Source organism: Empidonax traillii, unplaced genomic scaffold (genome assembly GCF_003031625.1).
Source record: "Empidonax traillii isolate 1590-97213 ecotype Southwest subspecies unplaced genomic scaffold, ASM303162v1 scaffold100:size1405979, whole genome shotgun sequence".
NCBI classification, from domain to species: domain Eukaryota; kingdom Metazoa; phylum Chordata; class Aves; order Passeriformes; family Tyrannidae; genus Empidonax; species Empidonax traillii.
This window is the reverse complement of record NW_020955293.1, coordinates 335847-363439: the sequence shown is the minus strand read 5'-3', so window position 1 is coordinate 363439 and position 27593 is coordinate 335847. Positions and strand designations below refer to the sequence as shown.

The window sequence follows — 27593 nt, the reverse complement described above, 5'->3', positions numbered from 1 at the left end:
AACACTATGCAGTTCATGGTTGGGAAATTAAAATTTCTTCCAGAACGAGCTCTCTGATAGGAAGCGGCGGGCAGAGGCGCCCCTATAATAAAGCGTGCGAGGAAAGTAGTTTGCCGGGCGGGAGAGCAGCCTGGCTGGCTGACAGAGGGGGCGGATCCTGCGCACAGGCGGGCAGAGCCGCGCCGGAGCGGCCCCAGCAGCCGCGGGGCTATTTCAGGAGCCGGGCGGAGGCGGCGGCTGGAGCTGGAGCCAGGGCTGGGGGCAGCGATGGGGTTAGCGGCGCCGGTGGGCTGAGCGGGGGGCTTGCAAGTGGAAGCAGAGGCAGCCGGCAAAACACGCCTTTGCCTCGGATCGAAGGGAAAAGGATCTGTTTTTTGGTCTGCATCACAACTTGAGCAGCATCAAGCTGAGCTGGGCGGAGAGGGGAGCGGGAGGGGAAGGAGAGGGAGGAGGAGACGGCTGCCACCGGGGGATTTGGGCTCGATTTATTGAAACAAATCAGTGCTCGGGAGAGAGCGACGAAGAGGAGGAGGAGGAGGAGGAGAAGAAGGAGGAGGAGGAGGTGGTGGGGGTGGGGGGGCAGGAAGAGGGAGATCGAGAAAGAAAAGTGTGAGGGCTGTGGCTGGGAGAAGCAGAAGTGATGAGAGAGCGAGCGGGGAGGCTGGAGGAGGCTGCCCGTCCTGCCGCTGCGCCCCGCGGGGACCGCCGCTCCTGCCGCCACCGGCCGCCCCCGCGGCCGCCGCTGCCACCCCGCCACCCCCGGCCCGCGACATGGAGGCGCTGAACGGCCCCGGACCAGGGCCCGGCGACGCGCTGCGGCCACCGCCGCCACCTTCTCCCGGCCACCACCACCCGCACACCGAGAAGAAGCGGCCGCACCGCGCCCCGTCGCCCGCCAGACCCTTCCTAAAGGACCTGCACGCCCGCGCCGCCGCCAAGCCGCCGCCTGCGCCCCCCAAGTCCCCCGGCCTCCCCGCCCGGGCGCCCCCGTCGCCGCACCCGGGAGCACACCCTCCGCCCGGGGGGCTGCTGGCAGCGCCGGGCCGCCTCTCCCGCCGCCCCGCCGCCCAGGGTGGCAAGGCGGCCGCCGCCGGCACCGCCGTCGGCAGGGCGGGCGCCAAGGCCGTCCCCTGCGCCAAGCGGGCGGCCCGCGGTCCGGAGCCGGGCCCCGGCGGCCGGGGCGCGGGACGGCAGCCCGGCGGCGAGGCGGCTCCGCCGCCCGGCAAGGGCAGGAAGGCGAAGCGGGGCGCCGCGGCGGGCAGCGGCCATGCGGTGGCGGCGGCGCTGGCCCGCGTCGGCCACACGGACAGCAGCTCCGACCTCTCCGACTGCCCCTCCGAGCCGCTCTCCGACGAGCAGCGCCTGGCCCCGGCAGCCAGCAGCGACGCCGAGTCCGGCACCGGCTCCAGCGATCGCGAGCGGGAGCCGCCCGCCGCGCATCCCGCTGCTCTTCCCTCCGCGCATCCCGCCACCGAGCCGCCCCGCGCCAGCCCCGGCCCCGGGCGCGGAGCTCCGCCGGCCCCCGGCTCCCGCGGGGATGTGCTGCCTGCGGCACCGGGCGGGGGGCGAACCCCGAGCCGCGGGGAGCCGCCGCCGGCGGCCCCGGAGGAGTTGCAGCGGGAGGTGGAGGAGCTGCGCTCGGAGAACGAGTACCTCAAGGTGAGCATCGCCCGCAGACCCGCCGTGGGGAAGGGAAGGGGGCGGTAGAGGCGCGGCCCCCTCCTTCTCGGGAATGCAGGGACCGCGCTCGGGGTGGCGGGTGGATTAACGCTTCCTGGAGTCACCTCCTATGGGACCCCCCCGCCCCCACTGGGCCAAATGCCTAATTTCACCTGCGGGAGAAAGATAGGGGCAGGGAGAGCCAGCCGGGCTTCTCACCTCCCCCTCCCCACCGTGCCCCCGCGAAGCGGGACCGTTGCACGGCTTAAGGGCAGATAAGGGACTTAAACGTATGATCGTGGCTTCCTGCATCCCTGCATAGCTCGATTTGTGGGGGCTGGATGAACGTCAGTCCGGTGCAACATGTACCGCGGCAATGTTACGTTTGGTTGACGTGGTGGAAGTTCAGCAAACCCCGACTCTTTCCAGAGCACCGCAAACACTCTACTGGTTAGCAGGACTTTGCTTTCCAGGAACTGTTTTCCTTAGTATGACCCTTTAAGAAAAGCCAAAGAAACCGGTTCCTTCACTTGATGTGAAAAGGATGACAGCATTGTGCGCTTTGTTTATTGTCTTACTGTATCACTGGAAAGTAAACCCATTCGCCGTGAAGTACTAATAGAATAACAAGAGCAGCAATAAAAAAGTGTCATTGCATCCTTGTACAGGTAGAAAAATACATTTGTATGCATCCAGGCTTGGAGAAACAGAAAAGTTCAATTCAGGCATGCTCTGAGCTGGGTTGACCTGTGGGAACCTTTAGTGGGACTGTATTTATACTCTGATCTTTTGGCACAGCAAAGGAGCTACATCCATAAAGATCTATAAATAAGATAAACTGAGATAATCTCGTTACCACAGCCACTGTACCATTTGACTGCCTCTGGTGAGAACAATCTTTGTTCCCTGATTTTGGAAACACCCTGTTGTCAAGCAAAATAACCGTGGAAAGCCACATGAGTTTTACTTGAAGGACTGGAGTTTGGTGTATAACCTTGGGAGAGAAGGGTGGTAAAGATGCAGATTAGGCTTGTTAAGGGGTTTTGGCTAAGGGACAAGAAACGATGTTCAGCATAGCAAAAGGGTAACAGCAAGGGTGCTGCAAGGTTCTTTGCTGGGTCTGGTGCTGCTTTGTGAACTGGAAAAAGGAACGAGCAATGATACAGCAAAATCTTCAGATGACATTAAGTTTTTCTAGCCTAAGTCAAGCTCAGGAAAGACCAGATAGAACTCAATCATAAACTTAACTTATGAGAAATGAGTGAAAAATAAAGACAGAGGATGGGAAATGAATCTTAATAGTCAAAATCTGAAACACTTGGAGGGAAGAAGGACTGGGTATGCATTTTTCTATTTAAGTGCATTGCATTAACTCATGAGCATCATGAAAAAAAGGAGCAATGAAAATCTGCAGGCAAAAATTATATTAGATTTCAGTGGGAACTGAACAGAGAATAATGAAGAAAATCTGATAATGTTTTGTAGATCTGTAGCTGTTACACAGTGTACCTGAAATACTGTGGGCACTGCTGGTCATCTAGAAAAGGATAATAAGAGAACTAGACCAATAAAAATTATTGGCTCATAGCAGAGCTTTTATAGCACTCACTGGATGAGAAACTCTGGAGTGTGGTAGGGAAATGTAATAGTCTATAAAAAGATGAGCAGCATAGAGAACCTTTGTCTTAAGCTTCTGTTTTACTTGACAGCCCAGAAGCAAGAGGAAATGTAATAAAACTGGAATTGATAATAGGAATTGCTTTAGTAGTAGGTAACTGGCACTATTAGAAGTTGTGGGGTCCAGGAACATCTCTTTGAATTACAGGATTTGCACAAGTGTAATACTTTAACCCATTACAAAATATGTGTTAAGCCCTCTTGTTTTGTGTTGAAAGTGATTTTTAACTACAGGAAACTGAAAAAAAGAGTTTTTCTGAATTGTATAGGACTGACCACTGTTAAAATGTCCCACCTGGGAGCCTCTGTGATCATGGGACCTGGCTGACATTGGCAAGTCCTGGGTAAAAAGAACTTTATTCTGCATCATTTAAAATTTTTCACCCTGTGCAACAGTGTCTTCAGGTCTTTCACCTTGATGTCTTCATCTACAGCAATTGTGTCCCAACCCTTTTTTGATTTGGGCTATGACTTTTTCAGGCTACAATTTTTTCTGAGATCAGTAGGATAATACAGACTGCTTTCTTCCAGTGGGCATGTCCTAGTACCTGGAAAGCTATGAACGCAGACAACTGCCTGTTCTGAGGGAAATATGTACATTGTCTGCTCTCCTTGGCCCCTTGAGTGCAAGAGGTTTTAGTAGTTTTACTTCTCTCAAAATGGTTGGAGAGGTACAAAAACTATCAGGAGAATTCTCAAACCTCATTTTCCTTTCGTAGGAAAACCTGCAGATTAAAACCACAGCACTGCCTGAGTTGTTTACTTGTGGGTTTGTTCTGCGTGATTTCCACACTGGCGTGAGCTGCGTTTCTCCAGAGGGGGCTAAGGGATAACAGGGATGCTGTCAACTGTAAATAGACAAATGATTAGATAAATCCCATAAGAAACTGTTAATTATCTGATCATGGCCATGTGCCAAATTTTGTAGTTTTCACTCCTCCTTATCCCTCCCTGCAGCTGGAGTGCAGCAGTAAGTGCACATAATAAAGTCTGTTTCAGGGAAATTTAATTTTTACATAATAAGGTCTTTACTGTAACTTTTATGTCTAACACAGGTTGTAGAATATATATATTTATACACATACATGCATACATTCATGCATATATACACACACACATAGACCTAGTGCTAAAGATTACTGGAGAATAAAGGGTTCCCAGAATAAAAAAAACTGAAACAAACACAATTATTTGTTTTTATTTCTACTTACTAAGTGCTAGAAAGTCTCCCAGAATGCTTCATGGAAGCCTTTGCAGAGCAAACTCTTGTTGCTGCCAACTTCTCGGACTTCATATACCACGAGCCAGATTTCAACCTGATATCAAGTTTCCAGGACTGTCATTATTCTAGATGATACTTTGTTTCCAGCAATTGCTAACTAGCTGTAAAGCTAAGCTTGTAGGTGAAGTGGCTGAGGAGAAGTGTTTACACTGAGAAGTCTCTCTTCTACTACCTCTGTGAAGTTTCATCAGTGATTTATTTCAGTTTCAAGTATTTTTTGTGTAACATTATTTCTTCTACCTATGGGGGAAGACTATAATGCTATAGCAACATTTAAAAGGTATCACTTATCTGTTGATGTTGAAGAGAGAAATTTTGTTGTGGTGCCTCACTCTGTAGAGCCAAGAGGTCACTGATAACTGCTGCTGTGGTAGGTAAAGTTTTAGTTATTGCTAGTCAGTCCTGTTAGCAGCAAAATAATGCCCACACAAGTGATTGCTTTTCAAGATTACTTTGAAGTTTCCAGCACGTGGAGAATTGTCATGCACTGTGCAAATCTTTGGGAAACTTGAAAAGAAGCTCTTTGTGGTATAAAGCCCTCTAAAGGGTGAGGGATCTTGAGAAAGAGGGCCCAAATTTTAGCAATTAACCACATTATTGCTTTGTTTCAGCCAAACTTTAATTTAGGCTGTTTTAATTAAATAAGCATACCAGCAGAAGCTGGTGTTTTAGTCACAACACATGCCCTTTTTCTTTACATCCTTCATGGCTATAATGTGAAAGCAGCCTCCTACATTAGGTATGACACTCCCTACAGCCTTTACAACGAAACTGGTGCTTGCCGTGCTTTGATTTACCTGGCCTTCTCTTTGTGATTGTGTTGGAGTAAGTTCAGTATGCCAGAAATGCTGCTACAATGTGGACTAACACAAAAATACATTCTCAGCTATCTTTGATTGTTTAGATATCAGTCTTATTTATCTTGTTTTGTCTTTCTTCTTTCTGTATTCATTTGTATCTGTGACATATTCCAGATATAAGTTGAATAAAGGACCACGCCAGTCCTGTTCTTCCCCTCTGATACACTCAAGGACATTCATGTTTGTTTAAAATCACAATGTGTGTCTTATGAGGATACAGTGTATTTCTTGACTCCTGTTACCTCTTGGAGTGTAGGCTTGAGCTGAACTCACAAGAAGTAATCCCACCATTTCTTTTATTAACCTGCAGGAACTTGTGGATGTCAAAGAGTTTTGCAGAGAAAAAGTGATGCAAAGTGATGGGACCAATTTTTTTGTGTTTCGTGACAATTTCCAGGTGTAGCAAAATAAAGCTTTTAGCTCCCATCTCCACTTGACATGCTGCTTTTCCCACCTGGTGACTGGCAGTCCCAAAGAGAAGGTGATAATCCTGCCTAGGGCACAAAACCTGCATGGCCGGGCTGGGCCAGAGGGGAGGTCAGCTGTTGGAGAGAAATGTCACTTTGGGGAAGAATAGCGAGGCCATGTGCCTTGTTAGCCCCAGCTGTGTCCCTCTCAGCCCCTGCCCTGCCTGGAGGGGTTTAGCTGTGTGATGCACCAGGCAATAGCTTGCCTTGGTGGCCATCAATAGATGCTATCAATGTTGCACCAGCCAGACGAGCGCTCAAACAGCTTCATCAGCGCCAGCCCAGGAAGTGTTGAAACAATACCGTAGCTGATGCTTGAATGAAGCAGAAAAGCTGCCAGATGCTCCTCTTGCTCTCAGATCCCACAAATTTAAACCAGCCCTGCAGTCAACAGGTGCTCACGGTCCTACAATTTTTTTAGTTCTCATCTTGTTTTGTGCACAAGCTTCAAACAACATCAGACTGGTGCATGACTTGTAAAGCAGCTTGATTTGAGAGCTATATAATAACATAAGGGGCCCGGGGACTTCAGGTTCATTAACATATTTTGCAAGAGGCAAAAATTATGGTTGTTGCTTTCTTCCCAATCAAAGCCTTTTAGAGCATATTCATCCCTACTGCAGTTCTGCTGTAAAGTGATACGGGGGATGTGTTTATTCCTTAGCAGCAGCATCTCCTACATACAGACAGTTTGAGATATTTAAAATACAAAAACAGAGATTACGTAAAATCACAGTTCATGAATCTTGGATTCATCAAGGGTTTTCTAGAAGCTCTGGATTCACCAGTGCAACAGCAGCTACCCACATAATTTCCACTCTTCCTCCCTTCTTCACTCTCCATTTCATTAAATATATATTAAATAATTTTCTATTTAGAAAATAGTACTGACATAATCTATACATATGACTTTTGGCTAAATTAATAAACCCATTCTTTATATAGACAACTGAATTTCATGTTTCATTTGCATTTTCTTGAATACTATAGAGTTTATTGGTTTTGTGTGTTTTCATCTTCCTAGTTTGCAGATATTTCTGAGTTACTCTAAAACTTAGGGACACTGATGTGCTCTAATTCACTGGAGCCTAAAAACTTTGCTAATATGCATAACTATAAACATATAGTAATAAATCCAGTATCCATGTATATTTTTATGCTATTTTTTGCATGTCTTTTCTCCCTAATAATATTTTTTTTTTCAACTAGTGATTGGGTTCCACTATTTAGTCTCTATTCAAGCTCTAAGAGCTTTTTCTATTTTAGCCAGTAATTGAGCTCAGTGAGGGTAGATCATTAGGCTGACCTAAATGCAACCAGTGCTGGTGCCCCCACCTCTGTCTTTATATGCAGTTTAGGGGTCTTGCTTTGGACTGCATTTAGTCTAGCTGCTTGAACAAAACATCCCCATTGTGCATACATTTTACAGTTGTCCAGAGGACTCAAACAATGGAGCAGATTTGGTGCACCCTTGGAGCATAGGTCTCTGTTTATTTCATTTTGGAGGGAATCTGTTTCTTGCATGCTCTGTGGGCAGAATGAGTGTGCAGTTGGTGGAGATGACTGGAAATTTACTTTCAAACCTGGATCATAACCAGACTGGTCAGTAGACACAGCCCATTAGTTGTACAAGTGTTCCTGGTCATTTCAGTGGGAATGACTCAGATGGCAATGGGTTACTTAGTGTAATAGCTGCACTTCTTTCTCTTTTTTTTTTTTTTTTTTTTTTTTTTTTTTTGGTCCCAAGAATCACAAACAAGGCATATTCCTGTAATTTATCCTTAATTATACTTCATTACAAATAAAATCAATAATAAACAAGCATGTCATCAGTAAAGGTATTAATGAGATAATGGCTTCTCTTCTGACAGGCAAGTCTTCAATTTGCACAGTACAGATGAGAAATGACCCATCAGTATGTATTTGGGCTACACAGTGATGGAAACTGCACACAGGCTTTCCCCTTTTAGCCAGTTCACCTTGGCAGGTGACCCTAGGCTTGGTAAATTGACAAGGAAATAGGGAATCCTAATTTTGTTGCTTTTGCAATGAAGTCTGGAGGAATCCTGCAAAAATCAGCTACTTAAGTATGACCCTGCATTCAGGGCTATGAATCTCAGGTGAGTGATTCCTATCACACTCCTAATAGCTGGCGATTAGGAAGTCATTTGGGCCAAGCACATGAAATCATAAGCAGTTAGACTCAGGAGCTGGTGCAACTTGGATTTCTATTGCAAATTTGTGAAGAGCTGCCAGTGTCCCAAACTTCCCTTTGGTCTTTTCTGGTGACTAGGGTGACATAAGGAAAGAAAAGCAGTTTAGATTTTTTTCTAAACAAAATTCTTTCTTTCAGGAGTCTCTGCCTGGTGCTGTTCTTACTGAAAGTAATCGCATAATTACCACTAAATTAAAAGGGATGAAGAGGAGACTCTCAGCCCCTATAGGAATGTACAGCAGAGTGAAGCTTCTGGTGCCAGCACTTAACATCCCAATTTCAATTGCCGCTTTGGGGTGCTGGAGCAGGTCCTCCCTGTTTAGGAAGGGAGCAGGCTCTCCATTTTTAGATGAACAAAGAGGGATGGCCGCTTTCTTACTTGTTTGTTGTAATTACTTTTAAGTGCCTATTCCAATCTCTTTCTTCAGTTTTACAATATTAAAATCCACAATATGAAGCTCAATACTTCCTGAGAGAGAGCTTTAATTCTCTCTCGCAATAATAATAGTGGTAAGAACAATACATTTTAATGAAGTCAAGGATTTGGGTTATCTGGTATTTCCATCTGCCTTGCAGACAGAGCATCCTTTTTTTGCAAACTACTATGTTTGGCGTTTTCAAGGTTTTGGCTTTGCTGCATTTACCTTTGATTGCACAAATGATTGACATGTTTTCCTTCAAAGTAGCAGATTTGCCAGTCTAGTAACTAGGACCATCATAGCTTCAGTTATAATTTTCCCCTCCACGGGTCTTTAATCTAGCTTCCTTCATTTTCTGTGCATGGATCACTTTAGAAGAGGAGCTTAAGCTGTTCTGGCTTTCTAGGTCCAATCGTAACAGTTTTAACTTAAGAGATGGTAACATAAGGTTTCAGTGTCTAAGGCAGAATCACAAGTATTTCCCAAGGAGTATTTCACAAGTATTTCCCAACCTGTTTCGGACCCTTTTCATTGGTTTTGTGGCCTGTATTGAAAGCAAGATTATGTCTTCATTTTAACTAAAAATTAAACTGTGTAAAAGGTTATCCCAGTAGGCATAATTGTGTGCTGACTGACATACAAAATCTGAGCCAGATTTTCCAGAGGTGATATGTTCCTGTATTTATATATATATATAAAGACATAAAAATAGGACTTCATGCTGCTACTCAAAAAGATTTAATCTGTCTGATTTAATCGGGGTGTTTTTCTCTCTGGGCCGGACAGACTAGGTATGTCCAAGCCCCAGGCACTGCAGTAATACAGCAGAAAATGGGCTGATGCTGCATGCAGCCTGTACAGTGAGATTTCTGCTCCTTATTCAGTCAAAACTGTTTGTGCCCTTGTGTTTGTGTGTATGTTGCCTTGTTTTAAAGCTCCTCCAAAGGATGCTGAATCTCTAAATAGAAGGAGCTGAGACACAGTCTGAGTTCTACGTGAAAGGTTTCAGAGCAGAAAGAAAATGAAGTGTGGAAAAGAAACTCAATTCAGTCAAATAATATGACAGGAGAACTGTGTGAGGTTTTTGAAGTACAGTTCCTTCATTGTATCATAAATTTTAGTTTATCTGCAAAATTACACTAGAGAAAAGCAAACTGGTATTTATAACCAAAACTAGAGGCAAGCATAGAAAAAAAAAATATAAATTACTGACTTATCAGAGTTGCGCTGGTAAGAGAGATGGAGAAAACTTTGGTTTTCCAGGAGGTTAAAGACAGTCCTGTCTTTTGAAACATAGCTCATGCCAATGCTTGCAATTCTTTGGGGAACTTCTTTGGTGGGAGGAAAGACACTGGATTCAAGTCTCCAAATGACACAGTGACTTTTAACGCTGGGAGAACTCCCATGCCTACAGAGGGAATTTGGGAATATTCAGTTTCAATGGGATGATTGTTTCAGGGACGGGGTTGTTTAAAATTATCTGAGTTTCACTTTCCAAATTAGGTTGCAATACATGCTTTGAAATCAAATCTTATTTATTATATGTCTCTAAAAACCAACCAGATTTACTAATTACAAAACCTGATAAAGATAAGAAGGAAATTTGAGATAAGCAATAACATTATAATTGCAGGCCACTTTATACATGAAATCCATTGCTTAGTTCTTAAACATAAGCATCAGATTATAAACCAGATCCCATTAATTTGGTGATGGCAGTTGGGTTTTTTTATTATGCATTTGTATTCCAAAATTTTAATTTACAACCAAATTACTAATCTACCATTAGCATTCTGAAGATGATATTAAAAACGTAATGGAACCTAAATCTAGTGGAGGTAAATTCAACACCTGAGTCTGCAGACAGCCCTAAGAAATAACTCTGATCCTGTTCATCCCAGAGGGCTGTACTTCTGGTACGAGTACCTTAGCCACAATACCTACTTTATAAATTGGAAATGCAAAAGTTTTTCTTAGGTTCAAAAGCCACTGCTGCTCTCTAATCAGTTTCTAAAACTTCGACATTTTCTTCTGCGTCTCTATCTTCACTGGGTAAACTTTTACTTAAACTCTTGAAAGTGTCTATGTATGTGAAGGATAGTGATAAGTGTGTTCATAGAAAAGAAAAGCAGGTCTTGTCCCCGGTTTGCTCAAGTATGCATAGCTACACACTTCTTTTTAAAAATATACATCATTTATCAAAACTTCACCAGTGTGTTCTCTGTAAACTGGCCAGAGTATTTGGACGGTATTGTGTCCTGAGGAGGACTAGGTAGGGCCTGGACCTTAAATTGTTTTGGAAGAATCCTGCTGGGTTGGATCTGCAGAGCTCATTTGCTTCCTCGCCGTCTGCTGTTTGTGCTTAATTAATGTATTTGAAACTTCTGAGGATGTCATTGCTGCAAGGGTAACCTTGGTGACTGTGCTTGCACTATTCCTTCTCAGACAGTGTATGGTGTGAGCATGATCCAGAACCCTTCAGCTTATTCATCCACACAAACATCCTGCTCCTGCACCTGTCCCAGAAAGACTGTGGGGACAGGATGCCCCTGCAGCAGAAATCTGAATATATTGAGAATGTACGGTGGTATAGTGGGCATGTGAGAAAACCCCTTTGTCCTCTCGGAGCATCCAGGGAGAACTGTGTAGAGTCCCAGGTGGGCTGTACTGGTGGAGCAAAGCCTCACTGGTGAGCCCAGAGTTGTAATTTTGGAAATCACAGTCCTTGTGAGCACTCAAAATTTGGTTTATGCTGTCTCAACTTACTGAAATTAAACCATAGCTGTATAAATACTGGAGTTTTTATGCATGCATGGGATTTTGGTAAGAATAATGATATAATTCTAAGGTAACTATGCTAACAAGGCTAAAGAAGTTCTATCTTCCTTTGGTCAGGACTGCTCAGAGACAAGATCTGCCCCACATTTGTTACCAAAGCTCCAGTGAACCAAGATTAATACATCAGTCTGGTTAGGGCATGGGAAGGGGGAATGGTTGAGAGAACTGTCAAGAGAGTGTAGCAGACTTGTTCATGTAGGGTCTGGTCAGGGATGGTTCAGCCAGGGGCAGAGGGGCTTTATCAAAGGTACTAACTTCATAGCAGTGCCCTCTCCACCTGAGACAAGTGTGAAATGTTCTCTTGCCACCTTTGGTATTTCAAGTGTGAAATGCTCTCCAGCCAGCCTTGGTATTTCAAGTGTCATTTACATATCTGAAGTGAGGTGACAGTGCAGCTAACCCCAGTGCAAGTTCTCCTGGAATTTTATTTAAACTATTCTTTCCACGGAAAGTTTGGTCTTTATATCAAATGCCATTTTAAAGAAATCAATATAAATACAAGTCATCAAATACAAAAATTAATAGTTAATTTCAAATATTCTCGTCCTGGCTCTTTTTCTTGATTTTTCCCTCCAACTTTGTTCAGAGACTGTAGAGTCACATTTTTTCTCTCATGCAGTAGTGTAATATCTTGTACCCCTGTGCTTGGAAGACTTTTATAACAGTTCTAGCTCTGGAGCTTCAGTCATGCACAGATTAAACAAATGGGAATGATGGAGCTTATCCTGTTCAGCCGCAAATCTTTAAATCTGACTTTAGCGTGCATGTGCCACTCATGGTATAATGTGGAATTGGGGCAGTTCATGATGCTCAGGAAAGAGTGACCAGGTTATTCCCATGGGCACAAGGTTTTTTTTGTCCCCGTGGTCCTGTTATTGAAATGCGTGTGCACACAACAAACCCCAGTTTCTCTTGCACACAACCTATGTGTCATGAAGCCTGTGCATAATGCTAGGCTCGGGTGGGACAGCATTTTTATATGGAGCAGTTCAGTATTTGTAAAGATTTATTAAATTTTTCAAGGGACAATTTCATTTTTGGGAAGTGCTGGTTGTTAAAAAGGCAAATGTCACAGAGAGGCTGAGGTACTTGGTTGAGTAGGTTTACTTTAGTCTCAATAAAGCAAGGAAACAGTTCAAATTGTACTATACATAATACTGTAAAAGTATTATTCACTTCTAAGTGGAGATGGTAAAATGAAGGTGTTACCTGTATCAGGAGACAGATAAGCAACTGATCTGCTTTTTATAACACTTAAAGCAATTGTAAGAGATATGGCAAGTATTCATTGATTTAGTTCAGCACAGTTAGTCAATGTTGGGTTAAAACTTCTGTTCCTGTGACTTCTGGAGCTGCATGTTGCAATCTGTATCACTCCATTAATATGGTATCCTAGCGAGCATGTTTCCTATTTTGCTCCCATGGGTGAGATTTAGAGGTATGATGGAGCACTGTTTTGAATTCTCACAGGATGAGCTGGATGAACTTCGGGCTGAAATGGAAGAAATGCGTGACAGCTATTTAGAGGAAGATGTTTACCAGCTGCAGGAGCTCCGGCGAGAGCTGGACCGGGCAAACAAGAATTGCCGCATTCTGCAATATCGTCTCAGGAAAGCAGAACAGAAAAGCCTGAAAGTTGCACAAACAGGGCATGTGGATGGAGAGCTCATTAGGAGCCTGGAACAAGATTTAAAGGTGGGTTGAGTGATTCATATTCATGGCAAAAGCCACGATGTGGCTCTTTGCAATGGAAGTGAGGGTGACACATGAAACAAGCAGTAGTTCTCCAAATGTCAGGACCAATTTCCTTCTGCTGTGGTGGAGAACAAATATTAAACTTATCATCATAAAAAGGTGTGTCACTGAGTAAAAAAACATGTGTTTAGATTCAAAATGAAAGAAATACAGTCAAGTTACATTTGAACCTTTGAAAAATTTAAAGGATCTTGTTTTACTGAAAACCTTAGCTTAGCAATACTGCATAAACAAAACTTGATACCTTTTTCCAACTCATGCCATTTCCTTTCTTTTCGCTTCTTGTTTATGCCAAATAACTTGAAAAGAAAACCCTAGTCAGAGTTGCGTTTCTTAGTGTCTTATGAGTTACTTGTAACAGTAACAGACTTATAATAGTAAGGCAGACAGAGAATCAAAATGCTCTTACTATAAAAACACAAATCCATGTAAAAATCGTATTCATCCTGAAACAGCTTTTATATTTTTCAGAAATGTTTCCCTCAAGACCAAGTTAGGCTTAGTATAGTCACCATGTTTGTCTAGCTTTACTCATCTTTCTTAATATTATCTTGTAGCTGTTTTTAAAATATATTCTGTAGAGAAGGACTGCTTGCCACTAGAATTATTAAGCATTTTGTACTTAAAAATGCAAAACATTAACTCTTCTGAAACTGGAATGATTTGTTGTCAGCAGTGGTAATGAAAGTAACACATCAAGTCATCAAACCTTTTAAAATATCAGACCTAATTTTGTCTTTTATGATAAAAACCAAATTATAACCTTGTAACAATAGAAATTATACACTACTCAGTAAAAATCTTGCACACATATTTGAGTGATAGATATATTGGGTGGTTTTAAATAGTTTGCTTTTGTTTTGCTGACTTCTTGTAATTCCATAATTCATCATTTTATATGATGTATCTCCTTTCCAAATGTTTTTGGAGTATATATCTATCTTTGTTAGGCTGGACTCAGAAGACCTAAGGTAGCATATATTTCTGTGCTTTCGTATCACTCTTGCCTAGTTGTGATTGCTGCTAGAGCGGCAAATTTGGGTGGATGACACTGTTGCATGGATGTTGCTTTGATCGATGACCTGCCAGCTTTACAGCGCAATTCCTATCTTTTGCTTATCTACGTGATATGCTGGGATTTTGATGGGCAGGTTTGGTATCTGCTCGTTTTCTCCCACTGTTCATGACATTGCCTTAGCATAATGGGGAGATGGGTAATCAAATATATTTTCATTCTGGATTTCTTTATTAGAAATGAATATTCCTTTTGGAACTTGGAAGACTCGGAGGCTTTCATCAACAGTGTCATAATTGAATTAAAAGGTTCTTGGCTTTCTAGGGCTGTAATATGCTTTTATTGTAAGAGACATACTGTAGTTGTTGCTCCCCTGGATGATCTTCATGCATTTGTGCTCTTCTGACCAGGTAGCCAAAGATGTTTCTGTCAGACTGCACCACGAGCTGGAGAGTGTGGAAGAGAAACGTGTGAAAGCAGAAGATGAAAATGAAGTCCTTCGGCAGCAAATCATTGAGGTGGAAGTATCCAAGCAGACGCTGCAAAATGAGCTGGACAAGTTAAAAGAGGTAAACAACTGTCAGGAAGGCCATGCAGAGCAATGTTGGTGGGTTAGATGGGAAATTTGATGCACAGGTGACTTAGAGTAAGTCTGACATGAAATACTTTTTAATATTGCTTGTACAATTGCCCGAAAGGTCTCCTTTGTTACATGTCTCAAATGCAGTGGTAGTTTAGAAGCAGTAGAGATGTGGATGAGTGATGCTCCAGCTTTTGTCTGTGCATTCTCACAGGACTTCTGTCCCATTTTAAACTGTCTCCTTAAACCTATCTTCCTACTAGAGCAAAACTCTTCTATTTGACTCCAGCTAGCGCTGCCTCTCCTTTGCACAGACTGGGACTTCCACCTACTTGAAAGTCAAATGAGGTGTGCATGACTTGTCTCTGAGAGGATGGTTCAGATAGGCAAGCCGCAGTTTTGGCTGGTGCTCTTCAGTGGTAACAGTGGGAGCCACCAGCATGAGCTAGACAGCAGGAATGTGGTCTGTTATGTATAAATAACATTGCACTTCAGGCACAGAAGTGCTGCCTCTTGAGAAAAGGGATCATTTCAACTGGAGCTGACACATAGTCATACTGGGGGAAGTGATGATCCTTGGAAGCAAGCGAGCTGAGGAGCAAGGGACAGTAAAGGAAAGCCAAATACTAAGCATGGCTCTTTGCTGGAGCCTACATCCCAATCTGTAGCAGTATTTCTGTTCTCTTAACAGTACAGCAGATTGGCATCTCACAGCCTCTGCTCTGTTTTAAACCAGATTGAGATAGAGCATTTAAACATAATGAGGTAAGGCATTTATCCTCTGAGCCCTGGTCAGATTTAGAGAGCTGGTGCAATTATGTGTTATTTTAATCTTTCAAACATTGCTTGCTAGTCAACTGGCACAAAGCCTGGCTCAGTTTTATAAGGACAACCCCTATTTAATTTCTCTTGCATTTGAGTTATCAGTAGTCCAGTCCAAGAGTTTTGGAGCATTTTGTACCTAACAGAACAGATCATCAGCTGGTATAAATATCAGTGTTGCTTAGATTACTTATGAACTTGACACAAAAGATAAAGTCTGCATGATGTTTTAGCTATTCTTCTTTCTCAATATTATTTGTGAACGCTCTGCTTAATGGACATGATACCATGTTACAGGGTATGCAGTCTATATTTCATACAAAAATACCATCTCATTCACAGTCCTGAACATATTGCTTGTTGTTGATTAACATGCAGGTCCACTAGGTCTACTTGGTCATCTTTGGGATTAAGCAGTTTAGGAAATTAAACTGTGGGTGAGCAGTGGAGAAAAAAAAAATGGTCCAGCAGTGCTGAAGTCTCAAGGTAGCTCTAACCAGTCCGAATTTACCTTGCTGCTTAGACTGCTGCAGTCTACCCGTGCTGGGAAACTCCACTGACTCTGCTGTTTCTCTGCTGCATTGCAAGGCAAAGTGAATGCACCCTTACTTTGGAAGCAGGCTTTGCACCCTAAGAGGCAACATCTGGAGGGGAGCTAAGGAAAGGGAAAGATAGCAGGTAGAATGATGGGATGCATTCTGCTGATCTGGAGATACAGCAGGGCACAAGATGTATCATGAGATGTAGTAGTAGTAGTAGTAGAGATAGTCTGGTTTCTTAGGCCATGAGTTGTGGTTTCTCTGGCAGTCGAAGTTTCGCAAGGTCACAGTAGGTGAGAAGATGGAGGTTTGAGTCCTTGGCAGGTCACACCAGGACAGATGAGCCAAAAGCTGGAGAAACACATCAATGTGAGTGTCAGATAAGTATGTGTTTGCAATGTTGTCGACATTGCTAAAAGAAAAATGAAATTAGTCTTAACTCAAGATGCGCTCAAACAACTACCAGAAGCAATGCCTCCTTAGGAACATTTAAAATGTACAAAGCTCCAAAGGAATGCATTGTAGATATGCTAGTGGGAAAGCTAGTGCTCTACATATCAGGAGAAAAGTGACCCAAAGGCCACGTAGCTTCTTCCCAATCCACCCTGACTATACATGTTGTCTATCTAAAGGCTGACAGTTAGAAGGAGCATTTTTCCTAACCAGTCCTGGAGCATTGCCTGAGGCCTAGTTAGACAGTATTTGCTCTCTGATGTAGCTCACTGCAAACATATGCTCATTTTCTTTAATATTCTTGACTATTCTCAGCCCTTTTCCTTTATCATCCTCCGATAAACAAAAAGGTTTTCTCACATCCACATTCATGTTTATTACTTAATTCAGTGCTAGTTTCTGCTTTCGCTTGCTGTACAATTCCCTGGGGTTCAGTTTCTCACTGCAGTAGATGGCATATATGTTAATTACCTTCAACGTGTTTTGCATGCTGAAATGTCTTTAGTAATTGTACACATCTCTGAAAGCCACTCTTTCTTTAAAGCCACCTTTAGTTTTTATCATAATCTCTTGAAGAATTCCTAACATTTATCATATTTAGTGCTGTTGCATATTTTTTATCCCAGTATCGGTTTTCATCTCCTGTGATACTTTCAACAGGACTTTTTTGGCGTAAAATGCGTACAGACTCATTCTATCTAAATAAAATTCTGATTTCCTTAAGAAAGAAGCCTTACAAGTTTAACTGGGAAATTATTTTTTGCCTCCTACTGACCATGTAATTTCAAGTTGTTTTAATAAATAGGTATGAGATAGACTTTCCTCTTTTGCCACTAAATAATATTTGTCAGTGAGTCTTACCTTTACAAACAATCCTTCACAGTTCTTCCCTCCCCTCCCTTCTCCTTTTGCTAAAGCACTTCTCTCCTCAGTCCCAGATGCTTCTGGATTCCCATTTCATGACATACTTGCAGAAGCTTATCAAAATCTATCAAAAGCACATCTAGACTCTTGTTTTGTTCTGGTATCTGCAAATACTCCCCATCATCAAAATATTCTGATTTTCACTGAAAGTTTGAGTAAGGAGAGCTCACATACTCAGTGAGTCACAGATTTTTTTAGGATAATGCCACTTCTTTTCCTTTATTTATTTATTTATTTATTTATTTATTTATTTATTTATTTATAAGAGTGCCCTATCCCTTCAGCCTTTTGCTGCATTTCCTGTGTTTTGAGCTAAGGTATGAATTGCTAAGGATGTGTAATGAATGCTTGTGAATTTTATCCAATTCTGATGTCTTCCAGTTAGACATCATTCTTCTCTGAATGACTTCTCAGCATCCTGGCATTCACTTCCCTTACTCATGCCACTCCTTTTTTTTCAGTCTTGTTAGCCAAAAGATAACACGGTGCTTTCTTTTCCCATAATACTTCATATGGGTTTTTTTCAGATATTATTTGTTTATCACGGTGTAGGTTCATCATCTGCTACTCTTGCCTGAAGTACTTCCACGGATTCTTTTAAAGCTGCTTCTTTCACTGGGTAATGATGTTTTCTCACTGAATATTTTTTAACTTTACTGACTGTACTAGGTTTTTCTGTTTCAGTCTAACTGTTGCAGCACTGTGGTTCATTGAATGTTTTGCATGATTACATTCACCTACTTTTTCAGTTTCCCTTTTTCATATCTTCCCTTTCTTCCTTTTTTTTTTTCTGTGAACTTTTCAACAGGTTTTGGGCTGCCATCTGATACTTTTTTGTGGCATCCTCCCTCAGAGCTTCAGAGTTTTCCTACTGCTGTGAGCAGTTCTTTGTAGCATATCCTGGAATGTCTCTGAGAACTGTCCCTTCTAGGAATTTGCTAGGATATTGTGTGACTTACGAAAGCTGCTTCCTCCTTACAACTTTAGAAGCAAAGGCAGTGTGCCCTCACAGATTCAATAAGTACACATATCCCTGCCAAGGCTTGCTTGCTTTTTTCTCTTGTTGTCTGGGTTATTAACATTGCCATTTGAGTCAATATGCTGCCAGGGGAGAAAAAAAATTACTCCATCACTAACAAATTACCTCAGCAACATATCTGCAACTTTCATTTCCCCCTTCCTAATATCCTAATGCACCTCCTGAGAAATATGGGTGTATATTAAGAATTTCTCTCAGTCAACCAACCAGCGAGCATTCAGAACACTTTTTTCCAAAGTTTCCTTTCCTTTGCATCAATGCAAAATCCTGAGCAACTCTCTTTCGAGCATCTACAAAACCAGAACTTTTCTGAAAGGCTTGACAATAGCAAGTGGATTTTCTTTGAGAACTGAACATCTTCACTCAACATCTAACTCATCCAAAACATCAATTCCTTGGAGCCACTGGGGCATCTTAAAGGAACTTCTTCCTTAGATTTTCTCTGGAAACATATTTCACAAATAGATGATCTATTTTTAGTGTAAGTGTAAACAGCTATGAAGTCATGCTTGGCAAGTGTTGAGTGCCCTTATGTACAATGGTCATTAATTCCCCTGCAAGCAATACCTCTCAGAGTAATCCTTTCTCCAAAAAACTGCATTACTTGGGAAGAACAGACCATTTTTTCTCCTTACTATAGAAAATGCAATGAGATGGCACAGGACCTGCTCCTGTTCCTCATGGGGAGAATGAGTCAGTTGCTTATTTGCAGCTGCTAATTGTGTGTTTTCTCGTGTCCTTTGTCCGGGTTTGGTGTTTGCCAGGGTAGGGAGAAGAGGCAGAGCTGTGGCAACACTGACACTGCTGGGGAAGGGTAGTCCTGCCAGACCAGACAAAGAGACGGGAGGAGTAAGGTCAGGAATAGCAGCAGCTGAAAGATTTGATGTGAGTACTATGAAATGGTTTAGCAAGAAATGAGTGAGAATTGTGTAACTGGGAAGAAAGGGGCATTTATTTCTCGTGTGTTCTCCATACTGAGCAGGTGACAGTCTCTCTTATTGCCACTGAAAGCAGAAGGACTGGAGGGGAAGAAACCAGAGGTGTTGCTTTCTGTCTTGCAAGGACCTCTGGCATAGCAGCCACCTCCCATGTGACACTGAGATTTTCTTGGTCAGCTCCTAACTTCAGTTGACATCATTTGTGCTTTGAGCCCTCTGGATTGTTGGGACCACTAGAGACACAAGTGCCGTTCTCTGGGCATGTTCACTCAGGAGATCACTTCTAGCTGATGGAGAATAATGGCTGCAGCTCACGTTAACTGGTGTTTTTACAAGTAAGGATAGAGGCAAAATGGGAAGTCAAGAAATATGGTTCTCATTCATTTCTGCATGAGAGGAGAAAAGTAAAAATCCAGTGGCTGTTAGTAATGTCTCCAACACATGTCTCCAGGACACAGACTGAGATGAGAACCAGTACATACTATAAATGAGCTTTCTCAGGTTACCTGTGGGCTTTTTAGGGCAGTGGCATCCCTAAAGGCTCTTTCATCTAAGGCTTACTTGCTAATGGAGATGCTGTGATGCCCAAGCTTACTCTCTCCTCCTCCCCTGCAGCACCTGATTTTCACAGCACAGTTCAAGAACTGCTGCTTTTAACAGTCAAAGAAAATTTTCTGTTAAAATATCTGTTTGTTTTAACAGACTGAAAAGATGCATTCAGAAGCTTATAAAATTGATAGAGTTATAGAAGGTAAGATGAAATGTCTTTCAGGCACATTATTCAGAGAAAAATTTTGCTCCTCAGTGCATGTGCAACTACTCTGTTTAACATCGGGGTGGCAAGCATTTTGCTGATAGAACAATTCAGCTCTATAAGCAGAATACAGCAAAATGAAATCTGGAGGCTGCTGCTTAGAGCTAAGTGTGACAGTCTGATTTTCATTGCTATGAACCTTCTAAGTAGGGCATAATATATGCCAAATGTGTCTAAAGTGTAATTATTCCAATCTGAAATCACATTTTCTCTTTTTTCTCTTATATAAATACATAGATATAGTGTGAAGTGATGCACAAATGGTGAAGTAACTATTTTTAGTGAAAACACACTTGTTGGTATAAAATATTACCCATGTTTTCATTAGCTAGGACTTCATACATGTTTGTTAATGTAGCACATAATGTTTCTCAGTCATTTGTCAAATGAAATTTACTCACTGAAGTAGGGCTATGCTATCAGAAATCTTTGATTTTTGTAATGCATGACTTTTTTTAGCTATCAAGGAGTTTACATGTTGGAAAGTTTATGAGAAACAGGGCAAGATTCAAGTAACATTAAAAGGACTAAGCAAAAACACCATGTTGACTCAATAACCCTGCTTAGAACTTAATGTTTGTGGCAGTTATAAGTAATTAAGTCTTGTGCAATAATCATAACTTACCCCATTAACTGCATGAAAGTTTTACCACAGCACCATTTTGTCTCCAGTATCTTTTTTTTCACTGTGATAAATAATGAATTGGTACCTAAACCACAGTGAATGATTTATACTTGTTATGGCATTTCAGGACCTGTATAGATAGTGAAATGGCCTGTCCCTTATTGGTACCAACAAAGAGGGTGCAGGGAACATATGGGAATGGATCTGGCTGGACTTCAATAACATTGTAGTTAGGAGGCAAACTCAGTAACATGATTTTTTTCTTTTTAAAGTAATTATATTATACGTCTTTTAATACACTGCCCACTTTCTTTTTTAGAAATTTAAAAATATCTTTAAACACCTGAAATTTTCAAAGTGTTTTGAAAATTTCTTGTGCTTATAAATAAGCCCCTCCCCAAACAATATCTGCCTCTGACTTCATGATTTACCAAATAAATTGCCACAAAGCTTTGGCTACTCTTTTATTTTCTAGGTATTTGCTACCTTTCCAAACTTGTCAGCAATCATCTGATACTACTTCCAAATCTGATTATAATTTTTGAAGTGAGTGATTTTGAAATAAAGTAATAATGATTCTGCTGATCACATCCAGAATTTTGTCACATGCAAACCCCTTGTGTTACTCAGCCTGAGCAGATCACCTCATCCCAGACCCAGGCTTCCACTAACTCACCCCCTTCATTACTCCCAAATGCTTTGAAAGACCACACCTGGCCTTAGCATATGGAGAAATTATGTTTAAGTGGTGGCAGCTACAGCAGGAAAAATGACCTGCCACAGCTGCATGATTGTCCAGGTACTGATTAGTTATAAGGATACCTTCTTTTTATGGTAACCAAAATTCTTTTATGCTCTCTTGATCATGCATTTTTCTTACTACATAGCAAAAGTCTTGGTAACTAGAAGACTGCTACTTTTTCAATAGCAGAGACTGGCACGGAGATAACCTCCACGAAGCTCCAACTGTGTATCAGTCTCCCCATCCTCCACCCTGTTACCAAAAATAATCCTGCTGTCTGTCACATGGGCTTTCAGCAGTGACAGTGCAAACAAACTGTAGCCTCTGTGACATTTTCATTTTTAAAAATATGAATTTATTTTTCACTCCTTCCCTTAATTTATCTGTAACATAATTAAAGGTTTTCTTCAGCAAACCCTTGCAAAATATTGGTAGCAAATCCTTCAAGTGACGTTCTGGGGGGAAAAAAATTAATGTATGCTCTCCATATTCTAAATCACTTTTCAATGGGGGCATAAGTCCCAGGTGAAGACAGAACTCTTTGCTTTTCTTGCCAAGGTGTTGACAAGACTTTGTTTCAGGACAAGCAAACTTTTGCTGCATACTGCTGTTCTGTGAACAGAAGCTGTGATTTAAAGCTGGAATATCCACAGCTAAATGTACACTGAAGCTGATTAGGAGTATCCCACATCATTCTACTCTCTGGTGAAATTTAGATCAGGCACCACCTGGCAACAGTCCACGTGGGAAGTATCATGCAGTGTTGGGTGGAGGTGGGTACCAGGGCACTGCAGTTTCAGAGATATCTCATCCCTGCCCTTCCTGCTTTCCACCCAGGGCTCAGAGGAGCCAGCACGGATCCTGAGTGAATATAACCTTGAGCATATGAGGGAGCTCCAGCTGAAGAAGAAAGGGTATATAAACCTGTAAAAAAGCTCCCAGTGCAAGCTGGCATTGCCAGCAAACCCAGCGCCACCACTCCTGGGAGGCAACAGCTTCACTGCCGCCCTTTGGCTGGCTCACGGGGAGCAGGCACCGACTGTTTTCATCTCACATCACTGGTAACTTCATCCCAGCATCTGGAGCTCTGGGTAGCGAGATGGAAAAGAGGAAGAGGCAGTCTGTCAGGGTGAGAAGAGGAGCTTTGCGAGATGCATGGTTTCCTAACAAATTCTCCAGATTGCCTGTGGTTTTTGTTGTGATGATGCTGCATGTAGGAATATGTGTCGCATCGGAGCATTGGCAGCCATGGGGACGGCACTGTCCAGAAATGCTTAGGAAGGTGAAAAAAAATTCAGAGCTATAGATTTTTGTCCTTCTCTGAAAGGGTTAATTGATTATATCTCTTCCAAAATTAATTATTCACACTTGCTTCTCTAGCTCTATTTTTAAAAGTAGAATGTAACTTATTGCACAGATAACTTATGAATTATTAATACCGCACTACTCAAGCTGTCAGAGGATGAATGAGGAGGAAAGATCTGACCCTCTTGGAAAGTTTTGCTTTGCCACATGCTATGGCACCGTACTTACCCCTTCCCTACGCCTGGCACTGTACAGGTAAGCCTGGCTCCAAAGCTTTACTGGCTGAAAGACTGCCTAGCTTGGCAGTGCACCACACGTTGCCTGGATCTGTCAAGAAGTTCTCTGTTCCCCTGGAAGGCAAAAATGGAGTCAGTTGGTGCAAGTAGGTCAGGAAAAGGGTTTAAGTGGCAAAGAGGTGGAATTAAGCAGTTGTTAGTCTTTGAGCAAATCAACACATTTTGCTGCTCCCTGTAAATAACCTGTTTTCTCGTGCCACAGATGAGGATACTTTCACCCATCTTGCTTTTTTCAAAAACCCTATCCATGCCAAACTGGTGGCATGTGCAGTACTTCAGCCCCTTTCTCATCCCCATAGGAGTGATCCCAACACCCCCATTGGTTTTCTCAGCAGTTTTATCGGCTGGGAGCTCACTGCAAGGTCAGTGTGCTTTTTCACCCCATTCCTACGCTGAGCCTGCTGAAAAATGCCTGATACAGACAGTATCTGTTCTGTGGGAGGAAGCATGGCAAAGCCTTTGCTTGATTTAGGTTTAGGTTTGATGTGCCTTCATGTGAGAAAGCCTTAAGTTCCTTTTAGTACCCATAATGATGTTACATTCTTTCTAGAAAAATGACACAATCTGCCCCAAGGGGTACATTATTTCTGATTTCTGTGTTTCCTTTTCTTTTTACTGTATATTTTGTCAGATGGAAGCTCAAGCACAAATCGATATAAACATTACAAGATATTGTTTCTTACCTGAATATGAACATTTTAGGTCTTGCTCCAATTATAGTAGCCAGAGCTGGGGAGGGTAAATGGTGTGGGTATTTAGGGACATCAACATGATGTCTACGTGGGCAGAAGAAGTACAACGATCCATCTGAGACTGCCAGATGTACGTATTGGTCTATTTAAGGCCTCTTTCTCAGGGATCACTCCAAAATAGTTACAGTCCAATCTCTACATCGTGCTCTCTACAGTCAGCTGCACAGAGAGAAAGTGGGTCTTGTGCAGAGATTGGTGAAGGCAGCTCTCCTCATGTTGCTGTATGCAGAGTTCAGGATAAATTCCCGTCCCTGAGTTCAGTGGTGTCAAAACCAACAGACTTTGAAGGGATGAAGGAGGGAATAAAGTATTTAAATCATATGATAAAACAGTTCTAAGGCAGATGTAAATCCAGAAACCTTTAAGCTGATTTTGTCTTTAATGTTTTTCATCATGCAGAATATATTTTTCTATAAAAAGTAATTGAAGAATTTTTTTGTTCATTTCTCCTTACAGTTTTCAAGAGTCTGGTCTTTTGTAGAATCATAGAATAGTTTGAGTTGTGAGGGACCTTTAAAGGTCACTTAGTCCAACTTACCTGCAATGAACAGGGACATCTTCAACTAGATCAGGTTGTTCAGAGCCCCAGTCTGACCTTCAGTGTTTTCAGGGATGGGACATCTACCACCTCTCTGGGAAACCTGTTTCAGTATTTCACCACCCTAATAATAAAAAAATTCTTCCTTATGTCCAATCTAAGTCTACCCTCTATTAGATAAAAATCTTTACACTTTGTCCTATTGCAACAGGCCTTACTAAAAAGTCTGTCCCTATTGTTTTTAGACCCCTTTAATTTTAAAGGGCTGCCAGAAGGTCTCCCCAGAGTCTTTTCTTCTCCAGGATGAACAACCCCAACTTTCTCAGCCTGTCTCTGGGGCTGAGAGAGGTCTCTGGCCCTCTGATCACCTTCAGGGCCCTCCTCTGGACTCTCTCCACCTGGTCCATGTCTTTCCTGTGCTGAGGACCACAGAACTGGATGCAGCACTCCAGGTGGGGTCTCACCAGACTGGAGTAGAAAGGCAGAACCACTTCCCTCAGCCTGCTGGTCATTTTTTTTTTTTTGAATATGGTTGTCTTTCTGGGCCACAACTGCACATTGGCAGCTCATGCCAGCCTCTCATCCACCAGCACCCCCAAGACCTTCTCGGCAGGGCTGCTCTCGATCTGTTCATCCCACAGCCTGTGTTGATACCAGGGGTTGCCCCGACACAGGTGCAGCATCTTGCACTTGGTCATGTGGAAGCTTTTGAGGTTCACACGGGCCCACTTCTTAAGCTTGTTCATGTCCCTCTGGATAGCAAGGACTCACCCTTGGTAAAGTCGTGCTGGCTGTCCTCCATGTGCCTTAGTACAGCTTCTAGGAGGATCTTTTCCATGATATTCCTGGGCACAGAGGTGAGGCTGACAAGTTGGCAGTTCCCAGGGTCCTACTTTCTAAAGGAATCGTTCTGCTTTTCCATTGCCATGCTGATGCATATTTTATGATGCCTTTATTAATTTGTTGGTTATTCTCAAACCAGAAGGTGTAGTGCTTATTGCCACAAGTATCATGAACTGTGGGCAATTATAGGGAATGGCTCCCATAATAGTTTGGGGACAAACTGAAATACAGTTCCTAAATTACTTATAAGGATGTGAAATGGTGGAAATCACTCAGAGGGGTGGGAAGGAGCTTACTGTTGTACTCTGACCATTATGTATCAAAGTTGTATAAGGACAGCTCTTGTGTTCTCCACTGTTCTGGTCAGCTCTCAGGGTATGTGGCTATAGTTTCTGGATTACCTTTAATCAGAAAGGAAAAAGACATTAAGGCTAGTTTCCTTTAAAAAAAAAAAGGTAAAAAGCTGAGTTAGAATGTATCTTTGAAAAGCACAGCACACCACTCCTCCCTTTTGGTATCCTGCATCCTCAGACATACAAAGAGATCAGCTTTTCTCCCTCCCCTTCTACAGGTCCCTCTTTGGTGGGATTCCCACATCTTCTGCTAGTTTCTTTGCTTCTTCACCTTAGGCTTTTCCTCTGCATATTGCAGATGCTCATTCTGAACACACAGTTCTCTAGTATATGCAAACCAGCCCTTGAGGTTAGGGGCAGCTGAGATGAGCAGGACTTCAGACACACCTTGGCACAGAGAGCTGAGCTTCACCATTTGGAAAGTTATTTTACAGCTGCTGCCAGAATTTTTTTGCTCCCTTGGGCCAGGGTTTCAGGCAAGCACAAAAATCTTCCAACAGGAAGACCTTTTCTATTTGTAGTTCCACCTGCTCTCAATTTCCTTGAAAATACTGTGAGAACATTCCCTTGGTGGGATAATTGGTTACTTCCATTCTGGTCCTGACTGTAATAAGTGCAAAAAACAAACAAAATGGAAAACAATATGTCAGTGAATATTAAAGTCAGTGTGGTTTTGATCGTACAGTGTTGATTTCACCCTTGGGTAAATTTTGTGTCTGTTCTGTTTTGTTTGAGTGCATAGTCCATCACACAGCCATAGAGGAGACTGTAATTCACACGACACAAAATCAGAGATATCTCTTGCTTCTCTTGGCCACAACTGTTGCAAGAATAAACATACGTACCAAATCGTGTATTCTTTGGGGGGAAAATGTAGAAAATAGAAAGCGTTCCTGTGGTTCTGCACAGGTATTGCCACTCCTGCAGCTGCCTGTCATTGAACATGGTTTTGTTTATGGGGCTTCTGCAAGAAACAGGTACATCACATGAGCTGCTGTCTTTCTGAGTGGGTATCAATTAACACTGTGGAGAACTTTGGTATTATTGTTTCCTTGCTACAAGATGATCAGGAGAAAATTTGGCAGTAATTTTCTCAGTCAAAGGGAAGGAAGAGGGAGCCTTTGGAGGATGAGCAATGCTTGCCTGGACATTTCACACACGCTTCAGGTATTCACAGATGCTTTCCTTAGAAGTAAGAGCAAGGGAAAGACTGTGGATAGAACACCCCAGAGGCATCCACGACGTAATGCTGCACAAGAACTACAATACCTCTTTAAAGAGTCTGGTTATTTCCAGAAAGGTCTTTGTAACAATCATAGAATCATAGAATCATAGAATAGATTGGGTTGGAAAAGACCTCCAAGATCATCAAGTCCAACCCCTGATCCAACTCCAATTACTATATCATGGCACTAAGGACCACATCCAATCTCTGCTTAAAACCTCCAGGGATGCTACACAATTTTTCATAGTGAACACAAATCAAGAGAGAGGGAAAAAGAAAGCCTTTCTGCACATTATCTTCAGTTTCCTAAACCAACCAGTATGTAATTATCAGTGTATAAAGACTGACAGTGCTTTCTAGGATTCACTGAGACCAGTTACTAATAAAGACATTTTCACAACTGAGCCTGACAGTCTCTTAACTGGCTTTAAATGTGGATGTTGATTGGATCCTGGCACCTTTACTCCAGGCCATCAGCTGACATAATTGAAGGGGACAGGAGAACTAATTAGGATTGTTGTTCTTATCATATTGCAATCTGGTCTTTAAAATTGAAGCCATCTTTTCATCCCTTTCCTGGTCTGCAACTGATTTGGCTCCTCACTTGGTCGCTCTAGC

General features: G+C 42.5%; 1 protein-coding gene across 1 annotated transcript; it reads left to right on the top strand.

The window, feature by feature from the left end:
• The first annotated feature begins 771 nt into the window (after positions 1-771).
• LOC114056665 (microtubule cross-linking factor 1-like) lies at positions 772-27077 on the top strand. The gene is made up of 4 exons (XM_027882038.1): positions 772-1659; positions 12888-13112; positions 14598-14756; positions 26928-27077. The coding sequence occupies exons 1-4, from the start codon at positions 772-774 to the stop codon at positions 27075-27077; spliced, it is 1422 nt and encodes a 473-aa protein (XP_027737839.1).
• Positions 27078-27593: the final 516 nt, after the last annotated feature.

Bases quoted from the DNA above. Each gene is read 5' to 3' on its own strand.
- LOC114056665 (XM_027882038.1), top strand. From the start codon at position 772: ATGGAGGCGCTGAACGGCCCCGGACCAGGGCCCGGCGACGCGCTGCGG. The intron at 1,660-12,887 runs GTGAGCATCGCC...GAATTCTCACAG, and splicing joins CGGAGAACGAGTACCTCAAG to GATGAGCTGGATGAACTTCG. The intron at 13,113-14,597 runs GTGGGTTGAGTG...TCTTCTGACCAG, and splicing joins GCCTGGAACAAGATTTAAAG to GTAGCCAAAGATGTTTCTGT.